Below are 23,929 nucleotides of genomic sequence, written 5' to 3'. Positions count from 1 at the left end.
GATAAGAAAATGCTTTCCTGTAGTTCTTTGAACACATTTAAAATAGCCAATGTCAAATCTTTGTCTAGTAAGTCCAACATCTAGGCTTCCTTGTAGATGGATTCTATTCTGTTTCCTTTCATGTGTATAGGCCACATTCTTGTTTCTTTGTATATCTTGTCGGTTTCTTTAAACACTAGACATTTTCTTTTTATTTATTTTTTGCGACAAGGTCTCACTCTGTCCCCCAGGCTGGAGTGCAGTGGCATGATCATGGCTCACTGCAATCTTGAACTCCTGAGCTCAAGCAACCCTCCCAACTCAGCATCCTCAGTAGCTGGGACTACAGGCATGCACCAAAACACTTGGCTAATGTTTTAATTTTTTGTAGAGACAGGGTCTCACTATGTTGCCCAGGCCAGTCTCAAACTCCTGGCCTCAAACAATCCTCCCGTCCCAGCCTCCCGAAGTTCAAGCGATGACAGACATGAGCCACCACGCCTGGCTATTACTTTAAATATCATTAGTGGCAACTCTGGAAATCAGATACCTCTCAACCCAGGTTTGTTTGGTTTGGTTGGTTACTTTGGTTTTGGGAATATTGTTTTGTTCGTTTCTTGGTTTTCTTTTTTGCTGTTTGTTGTGTTTATTTTTGCTGAAATAATTTGGTAAATTCGATATTCATTGTTGTGTTTGGCCACTGAAGTCTCTGTTTGGTTAGCTTAGTGGTCAGCTCATTAATGGACAGAGATATCCTTAAATGCTTCCAACTGGTAAGCCTCCCAGCCTTTGTCGAGGGGCTCTGTGTTTTTGTTAGGGGATGCCTTCATCACCCAGGCAGGCAGTTTGCAACTCTGCCTTGGTTTTCGCTGCCTGCTTACTCAGTAAGAACCAAAAGCACAGGGCCTTCTCAAGTCTTCTCTGGCATGCCCACAGCCCTGATCGTGTGAGTGGGGTTGGAGATTCCCAGGAATACGATGGAGCTTTTCAAAGTCCCCTATGACATCTCATGGCCCAGCTTTTCCTTTTCCATTTATTGGTGAGCTTCTTGTCTGCCCTAGCTGTTAATGCCACTTGAGGTGGCTTTGTGAAGCTAAACAATCATCTATAATTGTTTAGGAGAAACATCCAAAGGTTTTTTGCACCAGACAAACTTGAGTCACTTCAAATAAAGACAACCCCTGTGAGAGAAAGTTTCCAGGTTTGCCATACAAGTCATATATAATGACAATTTCCAAGGAATGAGACTTTGAAGGAGTTCCCACTCTGTTTTGCCCCCTCCCACAGCGGCCGGGCTGCTGGTTTTTACTGTGGTTGTGAGCTACTGGTTTTCTTTTTTATTTTCTTTTGAAAGGGAGTCTTGCTCTATCCCCCAGGCTGGGGTGCAATGGTGCGATTTCAGTTCACTGCAACCTCCACCTCCTGGGTTCAAGCGATTCTCTTGCCTCAGCCTCCCAAGTAGCTGGGATTACAGGTGCCCGCCACCACACCCGGCTAACTTTTGTATTTCAGTTGAGACAGGGTTTCACTATGTAGGTCAAGCTGGTCTTGAACTCCTGACCTCAAATGATCCGCCCGCCTCAGCCTCCCAAAGTGCTGGGATTACAGGGGTGAGCCACTGCTCCCAGCCAAGCTACTGGTTTTCAAGGCTAGGGAAAGTGAGAATGGAATAGAACAAGTTAACATCACAAAGCTCTTTTTTCTTACTGAGATGCAACCATTTTTTCGTGAATATATGCTCCCCACATTGTTGCATGCCTTTGGTTAATTTCCACAGGTAAAAAAAGTCGCTTGTGATCATTTTTGCCAGTATTCTCATTGTTTTCACAGAGAAACAAGATTTTTAAGGTCTGTGCTCTGCTATTTCTGCTGACATCCAACCCACATATTTTGTTTTCTTATCTATCATCATTCATCAATATATTTTCTTTTTTTTCTTTTTTTTTTTTTTGAGACGGAGTCTCGCTCTTTTGCCGAGGCCAGAGTGCAGTGGCACTATCTCGGCTCACTGCAAGCTCTGCCTCCCGGGTTCACACCATTCTCCTGCCTCAGCCTCCCGAGTAGCTGGGACTACAGGTGCCCGCCACTGCGCCCGGCTAATTTTTTTGTATTTTTAGTAGAGACAGGGTTTCACCGTGTTAGCCAGGATGGTCTCGATCTCCTGACCTCGTGATCCGCCCGCCTCGGCCTCCCAAAGTGCTGGGATTACAGGCGTGAGCCACCGCACTCGGCCTCATCAATATATTTTCTATTTTCACTGTAACTTCTTTTTGACCCACAAGTAAATAAGAAGTGTGTTGCTTAAATTCCAGAATATTCTAATTATCTCTTGGTATTGGTTTCTAGTTTAATTCCATTGTGTTCAGATATCATGCTCTATACAATTTCGACCCTGTTTTGAAATGTCTATAATGTTCAGCAAATGGCCATTTGGTAATTTTTCTGTGAACAAGTTCTGTGCTCTTGAAAAGAATCTGTATGCAGACCAGACACAGTGGCTCATGCCTGTAATCCCAGCACTTTGGGAGGCCAAGGCGGGCAAAGCAGCTGAGGTCAGGAGTTTGAGACCAGCCTGGCCAACATGGTGAAACCCCATTTCTCTCAGAAAATAAAAAAATTAGCCAGTGTGGTAGCGCGCGCCGGTATTCCCAGCTACTGGGGATGGTGAGGTGGGAGAATCACTTGAACTCAAAAGGCAGCGGCTGCAGTGAGCCAAGATTGCACCACTGCACTCCAGGCTGGGTGACAGGGTGAGACCCTGTCTCAAAAAAAAAAAAAAAGAAAAAAGAAAAAATCTGTATTCCAAAGTTACTGGTTGGAATGCTCTATTTCTGTGATATAGGTTAAATTTGTTAATTCCATTGTTCAAATCTTTAATACTCCTACTAATTTTATCAGTTTGAGAGAAATCAGTTAAAAATCTACTACTGTTCCTCACCCTTTGTAGTCTGTCAATCTTGAGACTATATTATTCAGTGTTAAAAATTTTGAGTTGTTATATGATTTTATGTTTCTGGTGGGCTTAACGTTTTATTATTAAGAAATGTCCATCTTGTCTGGGCGCAGTAGCTCATTCTTGTAATCCCAGCACTCTGGGAGGCCAAGGCAGGCAAATCACTTGAAGTCAGGCATTTGAGACCAGCCTGGCCAACATGGTGAAACCCTGTCTCTACTATAAATACAAAAATTAGCTGGGCATGGCGGTGCATGCCTGTAATCCCAGATACTCGGGAGGCTGAGGCATGAGAATTGCTTGAACCTGGGAGGTGCAGGTTGTAGTGAGCCCAGATCGCACCACTGCACTCCAGCATAGGAGACAGAATGAGACTCTATCTTAAAAAAAAAAAAAAAAGTCCATCTTGGCCAGGCATGGTGGCTCCCACCTGTAATCCCAGCACTTTGGGAGGCCAGGGTGGGAGGATCACTTGAGCACAGGAGTTCAAGACCAGCCTGGCCAATATAATGGGACCCTGTCTCTGAAGAAAAAAAAAAAAAAAAGTCAATCTTATCTCAAGTAACAGGTTTTGCCTTAAAGTATATTTTGACCAACATTACTTAGCCTGCCTTGCCAAAGGTGAAACTTCCATGTTTCATGTCTTATCTCACATACTCGCAATGCCACCATAAGGCAGTCATTATTATTATTATCATTTTACAAATGAGGAAAGCGGGTACTGAAAAGTTATCCTCCAACATCAGAAAGACACCAGGAGATCCAGTCAAGATTCAAACCTAGATCGTTTCTAGCCCACAGCCCAAGATTTTTGCCACCTCTCTGCACTTTCTCTCTCTCTCTTTAGCCCATCCAGACATGCATGTTTCAGAAAAATATTCCATGAATTCAAAGACAGGAGAGAAAATTAGATTTTAAACTTCATATGTTTAGTGCAAACAAGATAGGCTGGGGGTCGGGGAACTTCTATTGAAAGAATCAGGCCGTATTTACTTCTACTGAAACTTCTATTGAAAGGCTCAGGCAGTATTTACTTCTATTGCAAGAAACTTCTATTGAAAGAATCAGGCAATATTCAATCTTCATTTCATTGTAGCTGTTTTCTGGAACCATTTTGAGCTAACACATACAAGAAAACTGCATGTTTATTAAACTTCACTCATCTCTTCAAACATATACTATGCACCTAACACGTAAAGAGACATCCAGTTTATAGAGGTTCTCTAAAAGATGGGGTGAATGTCTCAGCAAAAACTAAAGAAAACAAAACACAAAGCAAACAAAACAGAAATACAGAAGTAGCAGAGGAAAGAGAATAAAGTTCCTACATAGTTTCAATGAAAAGGTGTTCGAAAGTAAACGTACACAGGGATGAAATTTGGGAGCAGGAGGTGAGTCTGAGAAGTTAATCATGTCATAGTTAAATGCTGAACACAGCTCTGTCTTCTTATGATAAACCTGCTAGCAGCCAAAAAGCTTTAGATTTACAGTACTAACCAAAAAAGAGCTATGAGATTCTAAATGTAAATTTTAAAATAATGTAAAATAGATGATTATGATACATAACAGTTAACGTGGACTAAATATGAAAATAAGAGTTTGTAAGTCTACAAATGACTACAAATTTGACTCTGAACTCTGGCACACTCATGAAGTGGGAGATGCTGTTTCAGGATTCAAATGTCCACAAGATAAGAACAAACCAGTTCTCTGAGGTTCCTCAGAGGGAAGAAGCTATTCAGTGTTGGGAAACATCCTCCTCAACAACTTCCTTGCCTTACAACACGATGCCATACAGAGATCTGCTTTTACAAGGTGTCGTCAGCATTACAGCGTGGAGCTATGTATAAGAAATGACTCCATGGAGTCTTCCATCGCAGCAATAACATCAGCTGTGATGCACCTCTCTAGGACTGCAAAGCTGAATGCACAGATGGTACAGTGTTCTGGAACAAAGTTCTAAACTCACATGTCTACAGGGACCAAGGAAATAATGTGAGTCAAGTAAGCCACTTTTAAGACGGAAAAGAATTCTTTGTGTATCAAAATGCGGATTGCATATGAAACATACATGAATATTCTCTCCAGCCAGGCACAGTGGCTCACGCCTGTAATCCCAGCACTTTGGGAGGCCAAGGTGGGCGGATCACCTGAGGTCGGGAGTTTGAGACCAGCCTGACCAACATGGAGAAACCCCGTCTCTACTAAAAATACAAAATTAGCCGGGTGTGGTGGCAAATGCCTGTAATCCCAGCTACCTGGGAGGCTGAGGCAGGAGAATCACTTGAACCCGGGAAGTGGAGGTTGTGGTGAGCCGAGATCGCACCAGTGTACTCCAGCCTGGGCAACAAGAGCAAAACTCCTCCATCTCCAAAAAAAAAAAAAAAAAAAAGAATATTCTCTCCTCTCTCAAAAGTTCTTTGTGTACCAAAATGCAGACTGCATATGAAACACACAAGAATATTCTCTCCTTACTCAAAGTGATATGCTTTCTTCCATTTTTCTGGGACTATGTGGCCTCTCAGTCTACCTTTCATTATTTCACTTTTTTAGAAATGGTGACAGGAATTTCTCTGCTATAAGAAAATCAACCGTGCAATTCCTCTGACAAGTGGCAGATGACACTCAGCCTCAGGGCTGAAGAAACAGCAAGACGGGAGGAGTGTGGGAAACTGAAAACCACAGGGCTTCCTGGAAAAGATAAGCACTCCTTGGCTCTTGACAACTTTTGCCAGATCATCTTTTCAAAGTCAAAAGTCCAGATTTTATGTAAAACCTCTTGGTTTTTCAATGTTGGCTCCAAAAAAAAGTGATAAACAGGCTGTAGGAAAAGCAAAACCTACTTCTTATCAACGGAGGGCTTGAGACCTCTGGGCTTAAGGAGAAAATGGATTGCATATCATCTGGGCTATTCACATAATTATAATCATCAACTGAGTTTCTGAAGAATACTGAGCCCCAGTAGGTTCAAGGTTATACTCCTTGACAAGTGTGGTCTGTTGTGCTGTATGTAGACTGTAAATGTGGCCATCGACTCCTCCTGTCCCAGTACCCAAGTGCCCCTGCCCTGTAGATCTGAGTGCCTTCTCATTGACTTGAAGCTCCACCGTGTGACTAGCTTTGGTCCATGGGAAGTGAGCAAATGTGATACAAGCAAAGGCTTGAAAGATGCTCGTGCATTGGGGCTTGCCCCCCTCGCTGCTCTTTGAAACCCTGCCACCCTGTGATAAAGTGCAGCATAGCTGCTGGGGGATGAGAGGCCATGTGAATAGAGGCCCCTGGGCCCCAGCCCAGCCCATCATCAACCAGCAAAGTCACCCAAGACCAAAAGACTTCCAGGCTGATCTGAAGAATTATGAGCTAAATAAATTAATGTTAGTTAGTTTGAGGTGGGTGGTTGCAGCAAAAGAGAACTGACACATATTAAAATATATCAGTACCTTCCTATCAAGAAATGGCTTTTTTCTTGTCTAATCACCACCAGGCCTATTAACATGAAGTGTGTTACACATTCTTGTCACTTTTATTAACCTCTGTTTTGACAAAAGCATACAGCTACTCAGAGAGCAAAAGCTTTCTCATTTGCCTAAGGTGTTTGCTTCTACACAGCATCCACAACAAATACCTGGCTCTCCCAAAAGTCCTGGTGGACCACGCACTGTGAAAACTCCTCTAAGGGGCAGAACTGTTAGTAAAGAGTCTGATATAATCTGGCTCTGTCCCCACCCAAATCTCATGTTGAATTCATAATCCTCAATGTTGGAGGAGGGGCCTGGTGGGAGATGGCTGGGTGATGGGGACTTCCCCCTTGCTGTTCTCGTGATAATGAGTAAGTTCTCACGAGATCTGGTTGTTTAAAAGTGTGTAACATTTCCCTTCCCCCTTCATTCTCTTCCTCCTGCTGTGTGAAGATGTGCCTGCTTTCCCCTTTGCCTTCCGCCATGATTTTAAGTTTCCTGAGGCCTCCCCTGCCGTGCTTCCTGTACAACCCGCAGAACTGTGAGCCAATTAAACCTCTTTTCTTCACAAATTACCCAGTCTCAGTTAATTCCTTATGGCAATGCAAGAACAGACTAATACACAGTTACATGCTTTGGAGCTGGAGGGAAGACTGAAACCCTTTTAGGGAAAGGTTTAGTACCCTGAAAAAGCCACTAGCCTGAATATAATACAGACAATTGACAAAGTCTAGATTCCCCTGAAAAGATACCAGAGTACAGGTGGTATTGCAGTTACTTAGAAAAAGAAATTCTAATTAAAAAAATAAAAAATAAATAGGCCACCCAACCACCCAGAGAACATTATTACTTCCTAGTGTGTGTGTAAGGTCAAAAGCCCCTCCCAGGTTTAAAATAAACCTATTGACTGTCAAGCTGCCCTTCTTGTTTCTCTCTTCTTTCTTTAATTCTTACAGTGTGCTCAAAGATGACATGGCTGCAAGAGGCTCAGCAAATAGCTGAACTTGTTGACTTGCTGTATGAGCTGACTTGCTGTATAGAATTAGCATTATCAACATTAAAGGAAACTTCCAAAATACATGGCCTCTGTGTTCTATTAGTTAATCTACAGCCTTATTTTTCTGAAAGAAACTAAGACACCAGAGACAACTGGTATTTTGATTCCTCCTATTCACAGAAATAAGTAAGATTATCTCCTCTTAGAAAACTTTTTCTTTCTGTTTTCTCTTGGGATATGGGGGTTGGCAGGGAGCGTCCTTAGTTTAATTCAGAGAGGCCTCAAGTCCTGAAAGTATTAGTTTAAAAGTAAAGGCTGTCTGAAGACTATCTTGTTTCACTACTCTATAGCCCAGAGTGTTTGAAACTTGTGGTTTTATGACACGTCATAATATCTAGCATGGCAATCCTAATCATTTTGTTTTTGAAGTTTTTTCTAGATAATTCAAATCTTTCATTGGGAAAATGTGGGGCTAGGAGGGTTGTCTTATACTTAGGACTTCCTAACATTTGGACACACATTATTCCCAAGCCAGGAGGACTGCTCTGTTTCAGAAAAAGGTAAGCTGAAAGATTATGTCCTCAACCCATGTCTACCAGAGTTCCATTATCAGAAATTCTTCCCATATCCAAGCAGTAATCTGTAGATCTCAGACTTGCTTTTGTTCTTCTCTTTCTAGATAGGTATTTCAACGGATAACAAAGACATGCCCACTTTTTGAGATCTGAATCTAGAATGGCTACTTTCTACATATTCTGTCTTGTTCCAGGGAAGGACATACCCTAAAAAATGCAACACAATTTGCCTGCTTATTCCCTGAAGCACAGCACCCTTCATATTAGGAGCTTCAAGGATGCTTTAAAAATCCAAAAGCGTGGCCGGGCGTGATGGCTCACGCCTATAATCCCAGCACTTTGGGAGGCCAAGGCGGGCGGATCACGAGGTCAGGAGATCGAGACCATCCTGCTAACACGGTGAAACCCGTCTCTACTAAAAATACAAAAAATTAGCTGGGCGTGGTGGTGGGTGCCTGTAGTCCCAGCTACTCGGGAGGCTGAGGCAGGAGAATCACTTGAACCCTGGAGGCGGAGCTTGTAGTGAGCCGAGATGGCGCCACTGCACTCTAGCCTGGGTGACAGAGCGAGACTCCATCTCAAAAAAAAAAAAAAAAAAAAATTCCAAAAGCGTAACCTCTATTTCCTAAGCATTCCTTCTTTCTTGATGATTCCTGATAGAGTAAACCCATCCACTTTTTAAACTCTCATTTTCAGGATCGGAGAAATTTGCTCATCTTCCTATTAGCCCAATCCTGCCACCTTACTTCTTCCTTTTTGTCTCCCTCCTCATTTCCCAGTCAGGTTTAGTAAATGAAGAATTATTTCTTTGGAATCATATGCCATCCTATCTCATTTGTTTGTTGAAGATGGCAATCAAGGCTAGTACGAACATCTTGTCGTATTCCACAATCCCTCTGCAGGCCTGAGAAGACTCACCAGCAAGAGAGGGAAAGAGAGACTCGATAACATCTACCAAATGTGGCCGGCATTTTGTTGGACGTTTTCGGGTAAATATCTTATATCATACTCTATAATTTTCCTCAATCCATGATGGCAGTCACAGACAATTCCATTCATGATCAAACAATGAAACATCTTCTCTGGTTATCATTTTGCAAAAAATTTCTATATCCTACTACTAACAGATTCCATTCTTTTGGGGGATATATGCCTTTAATTTAAGACAGACTCCCTTTTTTTATGCATATACCCCAAACACCATTCTATCCCAATGTCCCCCACATGAGCCATGTGAAAATTCAGGAATTTAAAACCCAACTAAAGTTTAAAAACAGAAATGGCAACCCTATGTAAAATAGACACATTGACTTTTTAAAAACATTTTAACTTCACCTTTTTATACAACTTCAAAACGTAATACCTTAGATATCTTTATGACAATACACTGATTTTCATATTATTGCCTGGTAGCTAATAATTTTAATCAACTCTTCGATTTCCTACGACATTAAATTTCAGGCTGGGCTCGGTGGTTCACGCCTGTAATCCCAGCACTTTGGGAGGCCGAGGCAGGTGTATCACTTGAGGTCAGGAGTTTGAAACCAGCCTGACCAACATGGTGAAACCCCATCTTTTAGCTGGTGTGGTGGTGTGCACCTGTAGTCCCAGCTACTGGGGAGACTGAGGCAGGAGAATCGCTTGAATCTGGGAGGCGGAAGTTGCAGTGAACCAAGATTGTGCCACTGCACTCCAGCCTGGGCGACAAAGCTAGACTTTGTCTCAAAAATAAATAAATAAATATTTCAAGCTGACTCTGCGTGTGCGAATGTATGTGATCAATCTTTCTAGAAATAACCGTGATCTTAATTTTTTGCAAATATTTTCACCTTTTTTCACATCTTTGACAGAGCAGGAGCACCGTCATCTCGGATAAACCCCGCCACTTTAAGTTCCACCTCCCTTTCTAGCTTCACGCATTCAAGGAAATCACTTCCAACTACAAGCAGCCAGAAACAGCAGACAGTAAAACACAGATAAGACTCCTGGGGCACAGAGGGAGGTAAGGGAAAAGTCTCTTGGGTAACTGCCAAACTTCACCCTCATACACTGGGCCCCAGTAAAACAGTGGGCCTTAATAAGCACATTCCTTTCCGTTCAGGTGCACTAAGATAGGGCAGCTAAAAGCAGACTCAGGGGTATGCCTGCGGCTGCAGAAAGAGGTATGGGAACAGACACACACCACCTCTCCCTCCCACATAAGCACAACAAAGAGACACAGAAGCAGTACAGGCTTCTGATAAACTCACCCGCCCTGAATCCTTGAAAACTCTTAGTCTGTAACAGAGTGTGGCTTCTGACCTAACTCAGTCAGAAGTCCCTCCCAGGTTCAGAATAAACCTGTTAACTGTTAAGCAGCCCTTCGTGTTTCTCTCCTCTTTCTTTAACTCTTTTTTTGTTTTTTTTTTTTTTGCTCTGTAGCCCAGGCTGGAGTGCAGTGGCGTGATCTTGGCTCACTGCAAGCTCCACCTCCCAGGTTCTCGCCATTCTCCTGCCTCAGCCTCCCGACTAGCTGGGACTACAGACAACTGCCACCATGCCTGGCTTATTATTATTATTATTATTATTTGTATTTGTATTTTTAGTAGAGACGGGGTTTCACCATGTTAGCCAGGATGGTCTCAATCTCCTGACCTCGTGATCCACCCGTCTCGGCCTCCCAAAGTGCTGGGATTACAGGTGTGAGTCACCGCGCCCTGCCCCTTTAATTCTTACAATCTTATACTTTATTGGCCAGTGTTTACGAAACAAACTTGAATTCAAAAAGATCTTTTTTTTTTCCTATTTCCCCAATATTTCACTACCCATGTACTGAGCACCTTTAGTGCGCCAGGCAAAAAATGCACCGAGATAAATAAGCAGAGGTCTTGACCTCAAGGAACTTGCAGTCTAATTGGGGAAAACACCAATACATAACAGATGAGTAAATTTTATAATACTTTTGGTGTTACAGCATGTGCCTAGTCCCAGTATGACACAAAAACAGATCATTTCCCCAGAGGCCCCAGGAGATGCCTTTGATCATCCCTATAAGGAGAGCCCTCCCTTAAGTCATCCAACCCAACCTCATCATCCTACCAACTAAACCTGACCCTTCCTTACAAGAGCCCTCTGCTGTTATGGGGCCCCATAATCCTAGCAATCAACATGGCTGGAACCCTCAGTGTAATTACCTAGTCCTCTTCTCCGCTAGCCTCTCAAAGCCATACAAGCAGTTTGCCAATCATACCTAGCAATCCTTCAATAGCATTTTTTTTTTTTTGAGTCAGAGTTTCACTCTTGTTGCCCAGGCTGGAGTGCAATGGTGCGATCTCGGCTCACTGAAACCTCCGCCTCCCGGGTTCAAGCGATTCTCCTGCCTCAGCCTCCCGAGTAGCTGGGATTACAGGCATGCACCATCATGCCCAGCTAATTTTGTATTTTTAGTAGAGACGGGGTTTCCCCATGTTGGTCAGACTGGTCTTGAACTCTCAGCCTCAGGTGATCCACCAGCCTCAGTCTCCCAAAGTGCTGGGATGACAGGCATGAGCCACCACGCCTGGCTTAACAGCATCTTTTTTAAGACTCCCTCATTCACACTGACTTGCTTCCACCCTTATAACTCTGACCTAAGCAAACATCATAATCTCCTATCTAGGTTCCTGCTGCTTCTTGTCTCCCCAGTTGCATACCATGCCAGCAGACTGCTCTGCAGGAAACAAGATCTTTCCAAAGGACCGCATTTGAAGTCCTAGACCATCTAATCCCAACCTTTCTAACTTGACTTCCACCTGCCACTCTCTTTCACACATTCTGTGGTCTAAATAAACTACACTTACATAATGGTTATCACAAATACCCCAACTCCATGTCTTTCTCAGGAAGTTCCTTATTAACAACAATATAGTTTCCAACCTTCTCAAGTACCAATCCCAGACATAAAGATAAAAATTAGGCCAGGCGCAGTGGCTCACACTTGTAATGCCAGCACTTTCAGAGGCTGAGGCAGGAGGATCACTTGAGGTAAGGAGTTCAAGACCAGTTTGGCCAACATGGTGAAAGCCCATCTCTATTAAAAAATAAAATAAAATAATTAGCTGGGCATGGTGCCAGGTGCCTGTAGACCCAGCTACTCAGGAGGCTGAGACAGGAGAATCACTTGAACCTGGGAGGCGGAGGTAGCCGTGAGCCATGATCACGCCACTGCACTCAAGCCGGGGAGACAGAGTGAGACTCCGACTCAAAAAAAAAAAAATTAAATGACAGCTTCTCTGGTAAGTTTTACCCTGCCTCTCCCATTTGGAAAAAAAAAAATTCATTCTCTTTTGAATTCCCCTAGCGACGTATCTGTGCCTCTAGTCTTTTTACTAATGTTGTTGTGCCTAATAGAACAGATTTTGAAGAGCAGGACCATCTTCACCTCCCAAAGCCCAACATTTGTATGTAGTAAGTAATCAATAAATCCTATTTGATTGCATTAATGCCTATTAGTTTTACTTTGCAGTGAAACATAGATTCAAGCAGCATCTCTCCATAGGCTGGAGAACTCACCTGATTTCCGCAGGAAATTGTGCATTTGTGACCAGGAAGCTGGAGATTTTACACTGGTGGAGTAGCTTCAAAAACCTGTTGATCTCTGGGTACATTATTGGTTCTCCCACGAGGGACAATGCACAGTGCTTTACCGTCATTCCTTCTTCAAAGCGTTCTGCTTTGACGCCCGGTACTCCTGGAGAATACAGTGAGAAGGACCCAGCTACATAAGGCACAGATAGAGGATGTCACTTAACGATGCTTTGATTTTATAGAGCAAATTCATTTTTGATATCAAAGAATACAAAACAAAGGCTAAAGGGCAGGGCAGGACTAGAATTATTAAATCAGAAAAATCAGTCAGTAACCTCATTCTTAGTTTTGGTACCAGTTAAACTACATCAATACAAGCAGGCAAAACTAGCTTTGTTGGCTAATTATCTGGAATGCAGAATAAGTCCCTTTGCATAATTTGCTTAGCTTTGCATTCTTTCATGTTGATCTAAGAAAATGAACTCAGTATATCTGCATAAGAACAAGCTTCTTCTAGACCAATCATTCCTCAAGTATCCTGAACTGGGAAAGTAAATGTAGTTGGTCCAAAGCTGTATAGGAGAGAAAAAGAAGAGACCTAATCGTTCTTATCTTTGGCTTCATACTGGAATACTTCATAATTCATACTTCATACTGGAATCACCTGAGGAGCTGCAAAAAATACTTCTACAGGCCAGGCACAGTAGCTCACACCTGTAATCCCAGCACTTTGGGAGGCCAAGGCAGGAGGATTGCTTGAGCCAAGGAGTTCAAAACTAGCCTGGGCAATATAGTGAGACCTTGCTACTACTAAAAATTAAAAAAAAAAAATAGCTGGGCATGGTGGCACATGTCTGTGGTCCCAACTACTTGGGAGGCTGAGGTGGGAAGATCACTTGAGTCTGGGAGATTGAGGCTGCAGTGAACCACTATCATGCCACTGCACTCCAGCCTGGATGACAGAGCAAGGCCTGTCTCAAAAAACAAAAATAGGCTGGGCGCAGTGGCTCACACCTGTAATCCCAGCACTTTGGGAGGCCAAGGTGGGCAGATCACTTGAGGTCAGGAGTTCAACACCAGCCTGGCAACATGGTGAAACCCTGTCTCTACTAAAAATGCAAAAATTAGCTGGGCGTGGTGGCAGATGCCTGTAATCCCAGCTACTCGGGAGGCTGAGGCAGGAGAATCGCTTGAACCCAGGAGGCACAGATTGCAGTGAGAGGAGACGGTGCCACCGCACTCCAGCCTGGGCAACAGAGTGAGACTCCGTCTCCAAAAAAACCAAAAATACTGCCACCTAGGTCCACCTCTAAAGAGTCTGTTTCATCAGAGTGAGTGCAAGGCTGGGCAATAAGTTTTGTTGAAGCTTCTCAGATGGTTGTTACGTATAGCCAAGGCTAAAAGCTACTGCATGAAACCAGAGGGGCCCAACCTGTCTGCACATTGGAATCACCTTGGAATCTTAAAATTCCCACAATCCAGGCCACAGCTCAGATCAACTAAACGCCAATCTCTGGCGGAGGGGTGCAGGCAATTCGCAGTTTCTGAAGCCCCCCAGGTGATTCCAATGTGTAGACAAGTTTAGTAGCCACTAGCACACACCACTCGTTCTGAATCCTAGCTGGACACTGGAATTACCCAAAAAACATTTAAGAATCCCAATGTCCAGGCCATATCCCAAACATATTAAATCACAGTCTCTGGGGAGGGGCCTCATGCATCAGGATTTCTAAAGGGCTCTCCGTGTGATTCCAGCATGCAGCTTGGTTTGTCAGGTACTGCTCTTGACTCAATGTAGAAGGCATTACGAGATATGCTGTCCTAAAAGTCCTTCAGTCTAACAGAGAATGTGAAAGACTTGGAAAGAGTGTAAATAGGCAAAAATATGTATCCTAAGAACACATGAACACATAGAGGGGAATGACACACACTGGGGCCTATCAGAGGGTGGAGGGTGGGAGAAGGGAGAGGATCAGGAAAAACAACTAATGGGTACTGGGCTTAACACCCGGGTGATGAAATAATCTGTACAACAAACCCCCATGACACAAGTTTACCTATGTAACAAACCTGCACTTGTACCCCTGAACTTAAGAGTTAAAAAAAAAAACAAAGAAAAAATATGTATCACCTTGACTCCTGATAGTTCTAAATCAATGATTTCTAGGTTCCTTTTGAAGAATATATTCTCTCTGCAGGATAGGGGTTCCTCATGGAGCTTGGGCCTAGGGGAGAAGCGTGTTCATGTGTCTTCTCCGACTCCTATTGGACATCTTTGTTTTGTTTGTTTGTTTGTTTTTGAGATGGAGTTGCGCTCCATCACCCAGGCTGGATTGCAGTGGCAAAATCTCAGCTCACTGCAAGCTCCACCTCCTCGGTTCAAGCCATTCTCCTGCCTCAGCCTCCCGAGTAGCTGGGACTACAGGTGCCCACCACCATGCCCGGCTAATTTTTTGTATTTTTAGTAGAGATGTGGTTTCACCATGTTGGCCAGGATGGTCTTGATCTCCTGACCTCGTGATCTGCCCGCCTCAGCCTCCCAAAGTGCTGGGATTACAGGCGTAAGCCACCATGCCCAGCCATTATATATATTGGCCATCTTTGAAACATAACTTTCTTACCTGTGAATGGTAAGTACCTTGAAGAATTTTTGTTGGGATTAAATGAGATAATGCATGTAAAGGCCTTAGCGGAGTGTCTGGCACACAAGAAATGTTCATTAACGATTTGCTATTACCACCTTTATCCTCGTTTATGAAACTGATTCGATCCCAGTCACTGTCACCTTAACAACAGTAACAAAGAATGTGGGCGAAATAAAGTTAAATTTCACTGCTCAGTTGTGCCTCAGTTTTCAGAAAGTGATTTTATTTTAGACACACTGTTCCGCCAGACCCTCATTGACTTCAGTAGGGATAGCACCACGTGTGAGGGGCTGGCAAAGAGATGCAGAGCCAGTGAACGAGACATAGGGGCTGCTGTTGTTGTTGTTGTCGTTGTTGTTGTTGTTGTTGTTGTTTTCGAGACAAGAGTCTCGCCTTGTTGCCCAGGCAGGAGTGCAATGGCGTGATCTCAGCTCACTGCAACCTCCGCCTCCCGGGTTCAAGCAATTCTCCTGCCTCAGCCTCCTCAGTATCTGGGATTACAGGCGCACACCACCACGTCTGGCTTTTTTTTTTTTTTTTTTTTTTTGTATTTTTAGTAGAGATGGGGTTTCACTATGTTGGCCTGCCTCAGCCTCCCAAAGTGCTGGGATTACAGGCGTGAGCCACCATGCCCAGCCAAGACATAGGGTTTATTGAAGGGACTCACAAACTCACAAACAGGGCAGTCCAGTGGCAGTGGGCTGGGCAGGAGAACCACAGTTGCTTGTAAAAAGCATGCAGTTCGGCTGGGCACGGCAGCTCATGCCTGTAATCCCAGCACTTAGTGAGGCCGAGATGGGTGCATCAGTTGAGGTCAGGAGTTCAAGACCAGCTCAGCCAACATGGCAAAACCTCATCTCTACTAAAAATACAAAAATTAGCCAGGCGTGGTGGTGCATGCTTGTAGGCCCAGCTACTCGGGAGGCTGAGGCAGAAGAATCACTTGAACCCAGGAGGCGGAGGTTGCAGTGAGCTGAGACTGCGCCACTGCACTCTAGCCTGGGCAACAGGACAAGACCCTGTCTGGAAAAAAAAAAATCATGCAGTTTATACATCATTTTCACTTAGTACCCCCCCACCAGCAATCTCCACCAGGCACCACTTTATTTAACCCAAAACAACGGGCCTTGATCCCCTGTACAACCTGCATTCCACAGGAAGCGCTAGGGATTCAGATGTTCCTCATAGATAGAGAATGATCTGTCCAAAATAAAAAAACAAAGAGAATGAATCCCCAGGTTGGCCACTCCTGGATCTCCTAGTTCAGAGCTCAGAACACACATTCTTCTTAGAACATACAGTCATTCTCTGGGTATGTTTAAGTTAAGGTATTGGTGTCAGCTGTGCTTGACACACACACACACACACACACACACACACACACACACACACACTCTAATTCTCTCTCTCTCTTCCTCCCACACCTTAGAAATACGAAAGTGTAAGTTACGTGAAAAAAACACTCAGCATTACTAATAATCATTTGCAGAGAAATGCAAATTAAAATTACAATGGGATATCATCTTATACTAGTCAGAATGGCTATTATTAAAGCAAAACAACAGAATTGGCGTGGATTACACACTGTTGGTGGGGATGTAAATTAGTTCAACCTCTATAGAGAGATTTCTCAAAGAACTAAAAATAGAACTACCATCCAACCTAGCAACCCATTACCGGGTATCTAACCAAAGGAAAAGAAATCATTATATTAAAAAAAACCTGTACCCACTCGTATGTTCATCGCAGCACTATTCACAATAGCTAAAAGTCATGAAACCATGACCTAAGTGTCCATCAACGGTTGACTGGATAAAGAAAATATGGTACCTATACACCATGGAATACTATGCAGCCATAAAAACGAACAAAATCATGTCCTTACAGGAACATGGATGAAGCTGGAGGCCATCATCCTAGGTGAACTAAAAAACAGAACATCAAATATCACACGTTCTCACTTTTAAGTGGGAACTAACCAATGGGTACACACAGACCTAAAGATGGAAATAATAGAGACTAGAGACTCCAAAAGAGGATGGGACGGGGTGAGAGTTGAAAAATTACCAATCAGGTACAATGTTCACTATTTGAGTAATGGGTATGCAAGAAGCCTAATTCCCGCAGTGCACAATACACCGATGTAAATAACATGCACATGTACCCCTAATACAAAATAATAAATAAAATAAAACACAAAGTGCAAGTAAATCCCCAAGAGATCAAAGCAACAGAGTACAGACCAAAATGAGAACAATCTAAGCATGACAGGTGATGTCTTCTTTTATGACTAGGTAACTGCAATTGTAAGAATGTATTTCGTGTCAGTATTTTTGGATGGATGAATAATTTTTTAGGTTATTGGAATCTAAGATCTTAACTCAAGTAAAACAAGGTTTTCAAATAAAATTTGATCCTTAAGCTCATTCTATGTTGCCAAGACAACTCAGCATTAAGCATAACATTTGCTTTTCAAAAAGCATATCATTAACTATAATCCCCACCATGAGCAGCTGAGTAGAAAGGCAGTTGAACCTGAACTCCAAAACCAACCTAAAACTCAGAAAGTGGAAGGAGCATCGGCTAGGCCCTGGCCACTGGGATTCAGATGCACCGGGTTCACACTCTAGCTCCACCGCGAAGGTAGTTTTATATCCTTGGTCAAGCCTCTCTCACCCTCTCCAAGCCCATTCCCTGATCTTTAAAATGGAGATTTTACATACACACATACAGCTATTATAACAATTAAATGAAATAAGCTACATGAAATACTTAATGGGGTGCCAGGCCCAACATACACATTCAAAACGTGCTAGCTGCAAATGTTTTTATTTTGTGAACTGAAAAATAAATTCAATTATTATTATTTCTTTTTTTTAGACAAGGTCTGCCTCTGTCACCCAGGCTGGAGTGCAGTGATGTGATCAGGCTGACTGCAGCCTCAATCTCCTGGGCTCAGGTGACCCTCCTACCTCTGCCTCCTCAGGTGCTAGGACCACAGGCATATGCCACCACACTTGGCTAATTTTTTTAAAAAATTTTTGGTAAAGATGAAGTTTTGGGCCGGGCGTGGTGGCTCACGCCTGTAATCTCAGCACTTTGGGAGGCTGAGGCAGGTGGATCATGAGGTTAGGGGTTCAAGACCAGCCTGACCAACATGGTGAAACCCCATCTCTACCAAAAATTTAAAAACATTAGCCGGGCATGGTGGCAGGTGCCTGTAATCCCAGCTATTCGGGAGGCTGAGCCAGGAGAATTGCTTGAACCCAGGAGGCGGAGGTTGCAGTGAGCCGAGATCTCACCACTGCACTCCAGGCTTGGCAGCAGGGTGAGATTCCGTCTCAAAAAAAAAAAAAAAAAAAAAAAAGAAGAAGGTGATAGGCACGTGGAAAAGAAAAGAAAGAGCAGGGCAATGAAGATGTGGGGTGCCAAGAGGAAAAAGAGGCAGGCTGACCTGTCAATCAGGCTGGTCAGGATAAGTCTTGCTGAAAAGGGGAGTGTAGTTGGAGGAGGTGAGGGAGTAGGCCAAGAGGGCAAAGACGGAAGAGCATTCCAGTTGGAGGAAAGACCCCAAGGTGGGAGCCTGCCTGATTATGTCTAGGGAACCTGAGTCACATGGGTAGCCAATGCAGGATTTTGAGAAGAGGGTGGCATAAACTAATTTTTGTTTTAAGTAGATCACACCGGGTTCTCCGTTGAGAACAGAGGGGCAAGGAGAGAGGATAATCTGCCGACAGACTATAATATAATACAAAAAGGAAATGGTGGCTTGGACCAAGGTGGTGACACTGGAGGTGGCACGATAGTGGAGGTGGCAAAGTCAATCAGCTGGCTCTACTTTCAAGGTATCATCAAGAGGGATTTTCAAATGGATTGGATGTAGGGTATGAGAAAGTGAGAGGGCTCAATGATTTCTACAAAGTGTTTGGCTCCAGCAACATGGCTGCCATCAACTCAGACAAAGCAAGCATTGGGCCTAACAGGACAGGGAGGAGGACCACGGACTGAGTCCTACAACACTCACAGTTCTGGGGAGAGGAAGAGGGATCAACAAAGGGCACTACCACAGAGCAGCCAGCGAGGACAGGAGGAAACCTGGAAGCAAAGACACCAAAGCCATCCTTTCCAGAAAGCTACAAATAAAAATATCATAATCATATTCCCCCATTTAGACAATCACAAAAACAAACAAAATACAAGACAAAAAAAATTCTTGATGATCAACTTTTTAAAGTAATGGATTCTTAGATTTTAAAGTTATCCTGATTCTCTCAAAGTAAGATATTGAGAAGCTTATGTAAAACCTTGGTTCTCTCCTTCATAAGAGCATGTTTCTATTTCTTGCTCTCTGCCAGAGGCTGTTACACTGGTCCTCCCAAAAACAAAGCCTCAAGGGCTCCACTTCATGTCTTCTTGCACTGTCCTCAAGGAAATATGACAGAAATTGAAACAGCCTCTAAATTTCTTTTTTATTATTATTATACTTTAAGTTCTAGGGTACATGTGAGCAATGTGCAGGTTTGTTACATATGTAAACATGTGCCACGTTGGCGTGCTGTACCCGTTAACTCGTCATTTACATTAGGTGTATCTCCTAATGCTATCCCTCCCCCCTCCCCCCAACCCATGACATGCCCCGATGTGTGATGTTCCCCTTCCTATGTCTAAGTGTTCTCATTGTTCAGTTCCCACCTATGAGTGAGAACATGCGGTGTTTGGTTTTCTGTCCTTGTGATAGTTTGCTCAGAATGATGGTTTCCAGCTTCATCCATGTCCCTAAAAAAAACATGAATTTATCCTTTTTTATGGCTGCATAGTATTCCATGGTGTATATGTGCCACATTTTCTTAATCCAGTCTATCATTGATGGACATTTGGGTTGGTTCCAAGTCTTTGCTATTGTGAATAGTGCTGCAATAAACATACGTGTACATGTGTCTTTATAACAGCATGATTTATAATCCTTTGGGTATATACCCAGTAATGGGATGGCTGGGTCAAATGGTATTTCTAGTTCTAGATCCTTGAGGAATCGCCACACTGTCTTCCACAATGGTTGAACTAGTTTACAGTCCCATCAACAGTGTAAAAGTGTTCCTATTTCTCCACATCCTCTCCAGCACCTGTTGTTTCCTGACTTTTTAATGATCACCATTCCAACTGGTGTGAGATGGTATCTTATTGTGGTTTTGATTTGCGTTTCTCTGGTAATAGCCTCTAAATTTCTAATGGAAAGGATTCCTGGAGAAGAAAGAAAGAGTCCACATGAGACACAGGACATTTCAACAGCAAATCGATAGTGCTGTTTCCCATTATCTCACACTCACACACACACACATGCACGCACACACACACAGGCACACATACACGCACATGCACACAGACGATCTGTTCTCTTCATGGTGCCCAAATCTTAACCCTTTCACAACTAAACTCTGCTTTGTTATTCTAATTCTTTGGGTTTTTTGGTTAAGCAAGTTTTCTGACATTTTTCTTATTCTGAACACCTTCCTGATCTTGGATAATCACAATTACAGTCAGCAGAGTAACTAACAAGCGGACTTCATCTCATTGAAAGATGACAAAGCCAGAACTTAAGATCTGAAAATTTTCATCCTAATGTCATAGTGATAAACCAAATAACACACAAATAAACATGATGTAATGCTCAGTATATTCCTATTTCTAAAGTTTGGGCAGATCAGAAATAAAACATTCTCTTCTTTCTTCTCATAACAATGCAGTTCGTGGCCAAAAATCTTCCCAACAACCTGTCCTGACTAAAAGTCATAAATAATACCTGTTTGATATAGATACTCCACTTGAGGTTTTTCATAAATTAGTTTCTGAAAACAATTAACAGGTGGTGTTCTCTTCCCCACCTTCACATTTTCTTTATGATGTGTATGTTAGCATACCTAGCTTGTGAAAACCATCTGTTGGAGATCTTTTATTTCTTGCAGTACTTTGCTTCTAGCCTAAAGTATAGATAAAAACACCTAGCAATAAATGATGTCTTTTTCATCTTTGCAGCTTTAGTACTGAGGACGTTCCTGACAAAGACGGTGCAATCACTTGATGTTTGCTGAACGGGTGGAACACTGAGCTAAAGAAACCTCAGCCCCATTTTCTGGGAACTATTTCTCCCTGCCATGGTAGTACTTAGAAGGGGGCAGGCAGCATTTTGAATAGACGCTGAGTGGCACTGAAATTCTGACCCACTTTTAATCAATGCAAAGTTAATTTTGTATGTATATAAAAGGAAAGCTAATAAAGGTCAGGAAAAGAAAGATATTTTTATAAGTGAAATAACTGAAAAGACAATGATTGCCCTCGGAATTAAGAACACAAAAGACAAGCATTGAAAACATCAGGAATTATCTCCAAAGCTGCTCAGGACTGGCCACTTAGCTCCAGTTGGGGAACTCAGACAATAAGCAACAATCCCCACAGCCAGTTCCACCTTTCACACAACTGAACCAGACCCAGGACAGACGGCAGGCGTTCTTTGTCATGGGGTGGGAACTCCACTAGAAAGCAAAGGACTCTCCAAGCCAGAGTGAGGTAAATAATTAATGAGCATTCCTGTCTCAAGGCCACGCCTTCCACCTGCAGTGGAGTCTTCCGCACCCAGCGCTTCGACCTTTACCAGCAGGCCTCCCCACCAGATGCCCTGCACTGGATACCTAAGCCTTGGGAATGGACACGGCCGCCACCTCGAGAAGGGCCCTCCCAAAAGGCAGAGGAGCCTGGGTCCCGAGGGGACAAGGAGCCTGGTTTGCCCCCACCCCACTGAGGGAGTTCCTCTTGCCCCCTACCCCCAGGGCTTGTATATAGATTATAAATATATAAGGGGGAAAGGGGTGGCGAGGGAGGGGTTGTGGGGCTGGGGCCTCACTTCCCCTCCTCCCCCTTCCCCTGGTCCCCTGTCCCTGGGGCTATTTGTTAAGAAAGAGTAATAAAAGGATTTTAAAAATAATAATAATTAATGAGCTAAGAGTGGACCTCCAAAAAGAGGCCAAAGTGGAGATACCAGGAATATCACAAACTACGAAGGAAATGCCTTCAAGCCTTTGAAATTGACTATAATTGCCATTTATACAAGAAATCTGTTCGTAAGCATTTCTGTTTAAGCCTGAAATTTGTATTCCCATAGATACAATATTATTAAAATGAAAATTAAGGCCAGGTGCAGTGGTTCACACCTATAATCCCAGCACTTTGGGAGACTGAGGCTGAAGGATTGCTTGAGCCCAGGAGTTCGAGATCAGACTGGGCAACATAGTGAGACCCCCATATCTACAAAAATGTTTTTTAAAATATTAGCTGAGTTTGGTAGCATGTGCCTGTAATCCCAGATATTTGAGAGGCTGAGACAGGAGGACTGCTTGAGCCCAGGAGGTTGAGGCTGCAGTGAGCTATGATCATGCCATTGCATTCCAGCCTGGGCAACAGAACAAGACCCTATCCCTTTACGGTCTTTTTCAGTTGAAATTACTTGCTGCCAAGAGAACAGAAAATACAATCAATATTCTGAAGTACTAAAATTCTATAATGCTGTCAAAGTTATCATTTTAAAAGAAATCACATAACATTTTTTCCTTTGAAGTGTTACAGACTACCACCAGTTTTCCAGAAGGGCTCTGGATTCTTACACATTATGCACTTTACCCTTTACTAATTAGGGTTTTTTTTTCTTTTCTATTATCATAATTTTACAGCAATATTTACTATGACTATTATAGCAATAAGATGGATTTTCAAAAATAATGGCTTGTTTAACCTAACTTAGAACAAAGAAAAAAGCATTAAACAAAGTCATCAAGGCCCCAAAATTACAAATTAAGGGATCTCTCATTCATTGTGAAAATGTATAACAAATGAGAGCCAGGCACGGTGGCTCATGCCTGTAATCCCAGCACTTTGGGAGGCCCAGGCAGAAGGATCATTTGAGCCCAGGAGTTCAAGACCAGCCTGGGCAATATAGGGAAAACCCATCTCTATTAAAAATTTTTAAATTAGCTGAAGCGCGGTAGCATGCACCTGTAGTTCCGGCTACTTGGGAGGCTGAGGTGGGAGGATCACTTGAGCCCAGGAGGCAGAGGTTGCAGTGAGCCAAGATCATGCCACTGCACCCCAGCCTGGGCAACAGAGTGAGACCCTGTCTCCAAGTAAATAAATAAAGTAAAATAAAATAAAATAAAAATAAAACAAATGAGGCTCCTTTATGCCTACGTGCTGACCCGTCTACACCCTCCACACCTTCAAACATGCACCTGTTTTCTGCTAGCTTCAAGAAAAACTGCTTTGCTAACCTGAAGAGCATCAATGCACAAATATTAACCAGTTCCACTCTGAAAACCCTTCCAGCAAATTTGTTGCTGATTAAATACACTGAAGTTTTCCTGACATGGTAACGTGTTATCAAGTCAATCCATTCAGATATGAAAAAAAAAAATCCGTTGTAGGAATTACCAGGGTAAAATAGATACTGTATAAATACCATTTTTAAGAATGAAATTGGTGGCAGTTGTTGAATTTCTGGGGATCATTCCTTCCGTCTTATGCATTCTAATGCCTACTCAGGATTCATGCATTCATAGATGTGCTCTATTCTTTCTCTCTGCTATGCTGCATCCTATCATCCCTCAAGAGAATCTAAATTTTAAAACTCTTTTGTTTTCCTCACATCGTAAGAACCCATAGACAAACCATTTGAGATGCCTGCTGATTAACATTAAGCCTAAGGTCACTACTGGACACCCCTTTCTGCACAG

At 43.0% G+C, this 23,929-nt stretch overlaps 1 protein-coding gene across 5 annotated transcripts in view; it reads right to left on the bottom strand.

Annotated features, from left to right (window-relative positions):
* Nucleotides 1-23,929, bottom strand: part of LOC100969148 (S-adenosyl-L-methionine-dependent tRNA 4-demethylwyosine synthase TYW1) — a 246,532-nt gene that overhangs the window by 128,658 nt on the left and 93,945 nt on the right. For all 5 annotated transcript variants that reach the window (XM_034964192.3, XM_055115061.2, XM_034964194.4 and 2 more), the window contains one exon: nt 12,493-12,670. In XM_034964192.3, coding sequence (XP_034820083.2) covers nt 12,493-12,670 — 178 coding nt within the window. The remainder of the gene's footprint in view (nt 1-12,492; nt 12,671-23,929) is intronic.

This window comes from Pan paniscus, chromosome 6 (genome assembly GCF_029289425.2).
Source record: "Pan paniscus chromosome 6, NHGRI_mPanPan1-v2.0_pri, whole genome shotgun sequence".
NCBI classification, from domain to species: Eukaryota; Metazoa; Chordata; class Mammalia; order Primates; family Hominidae; genus Pan; species Pan paniscus.
This window is presented reverse-complemented; position numbering and strand designations above follow the sequence as displayed.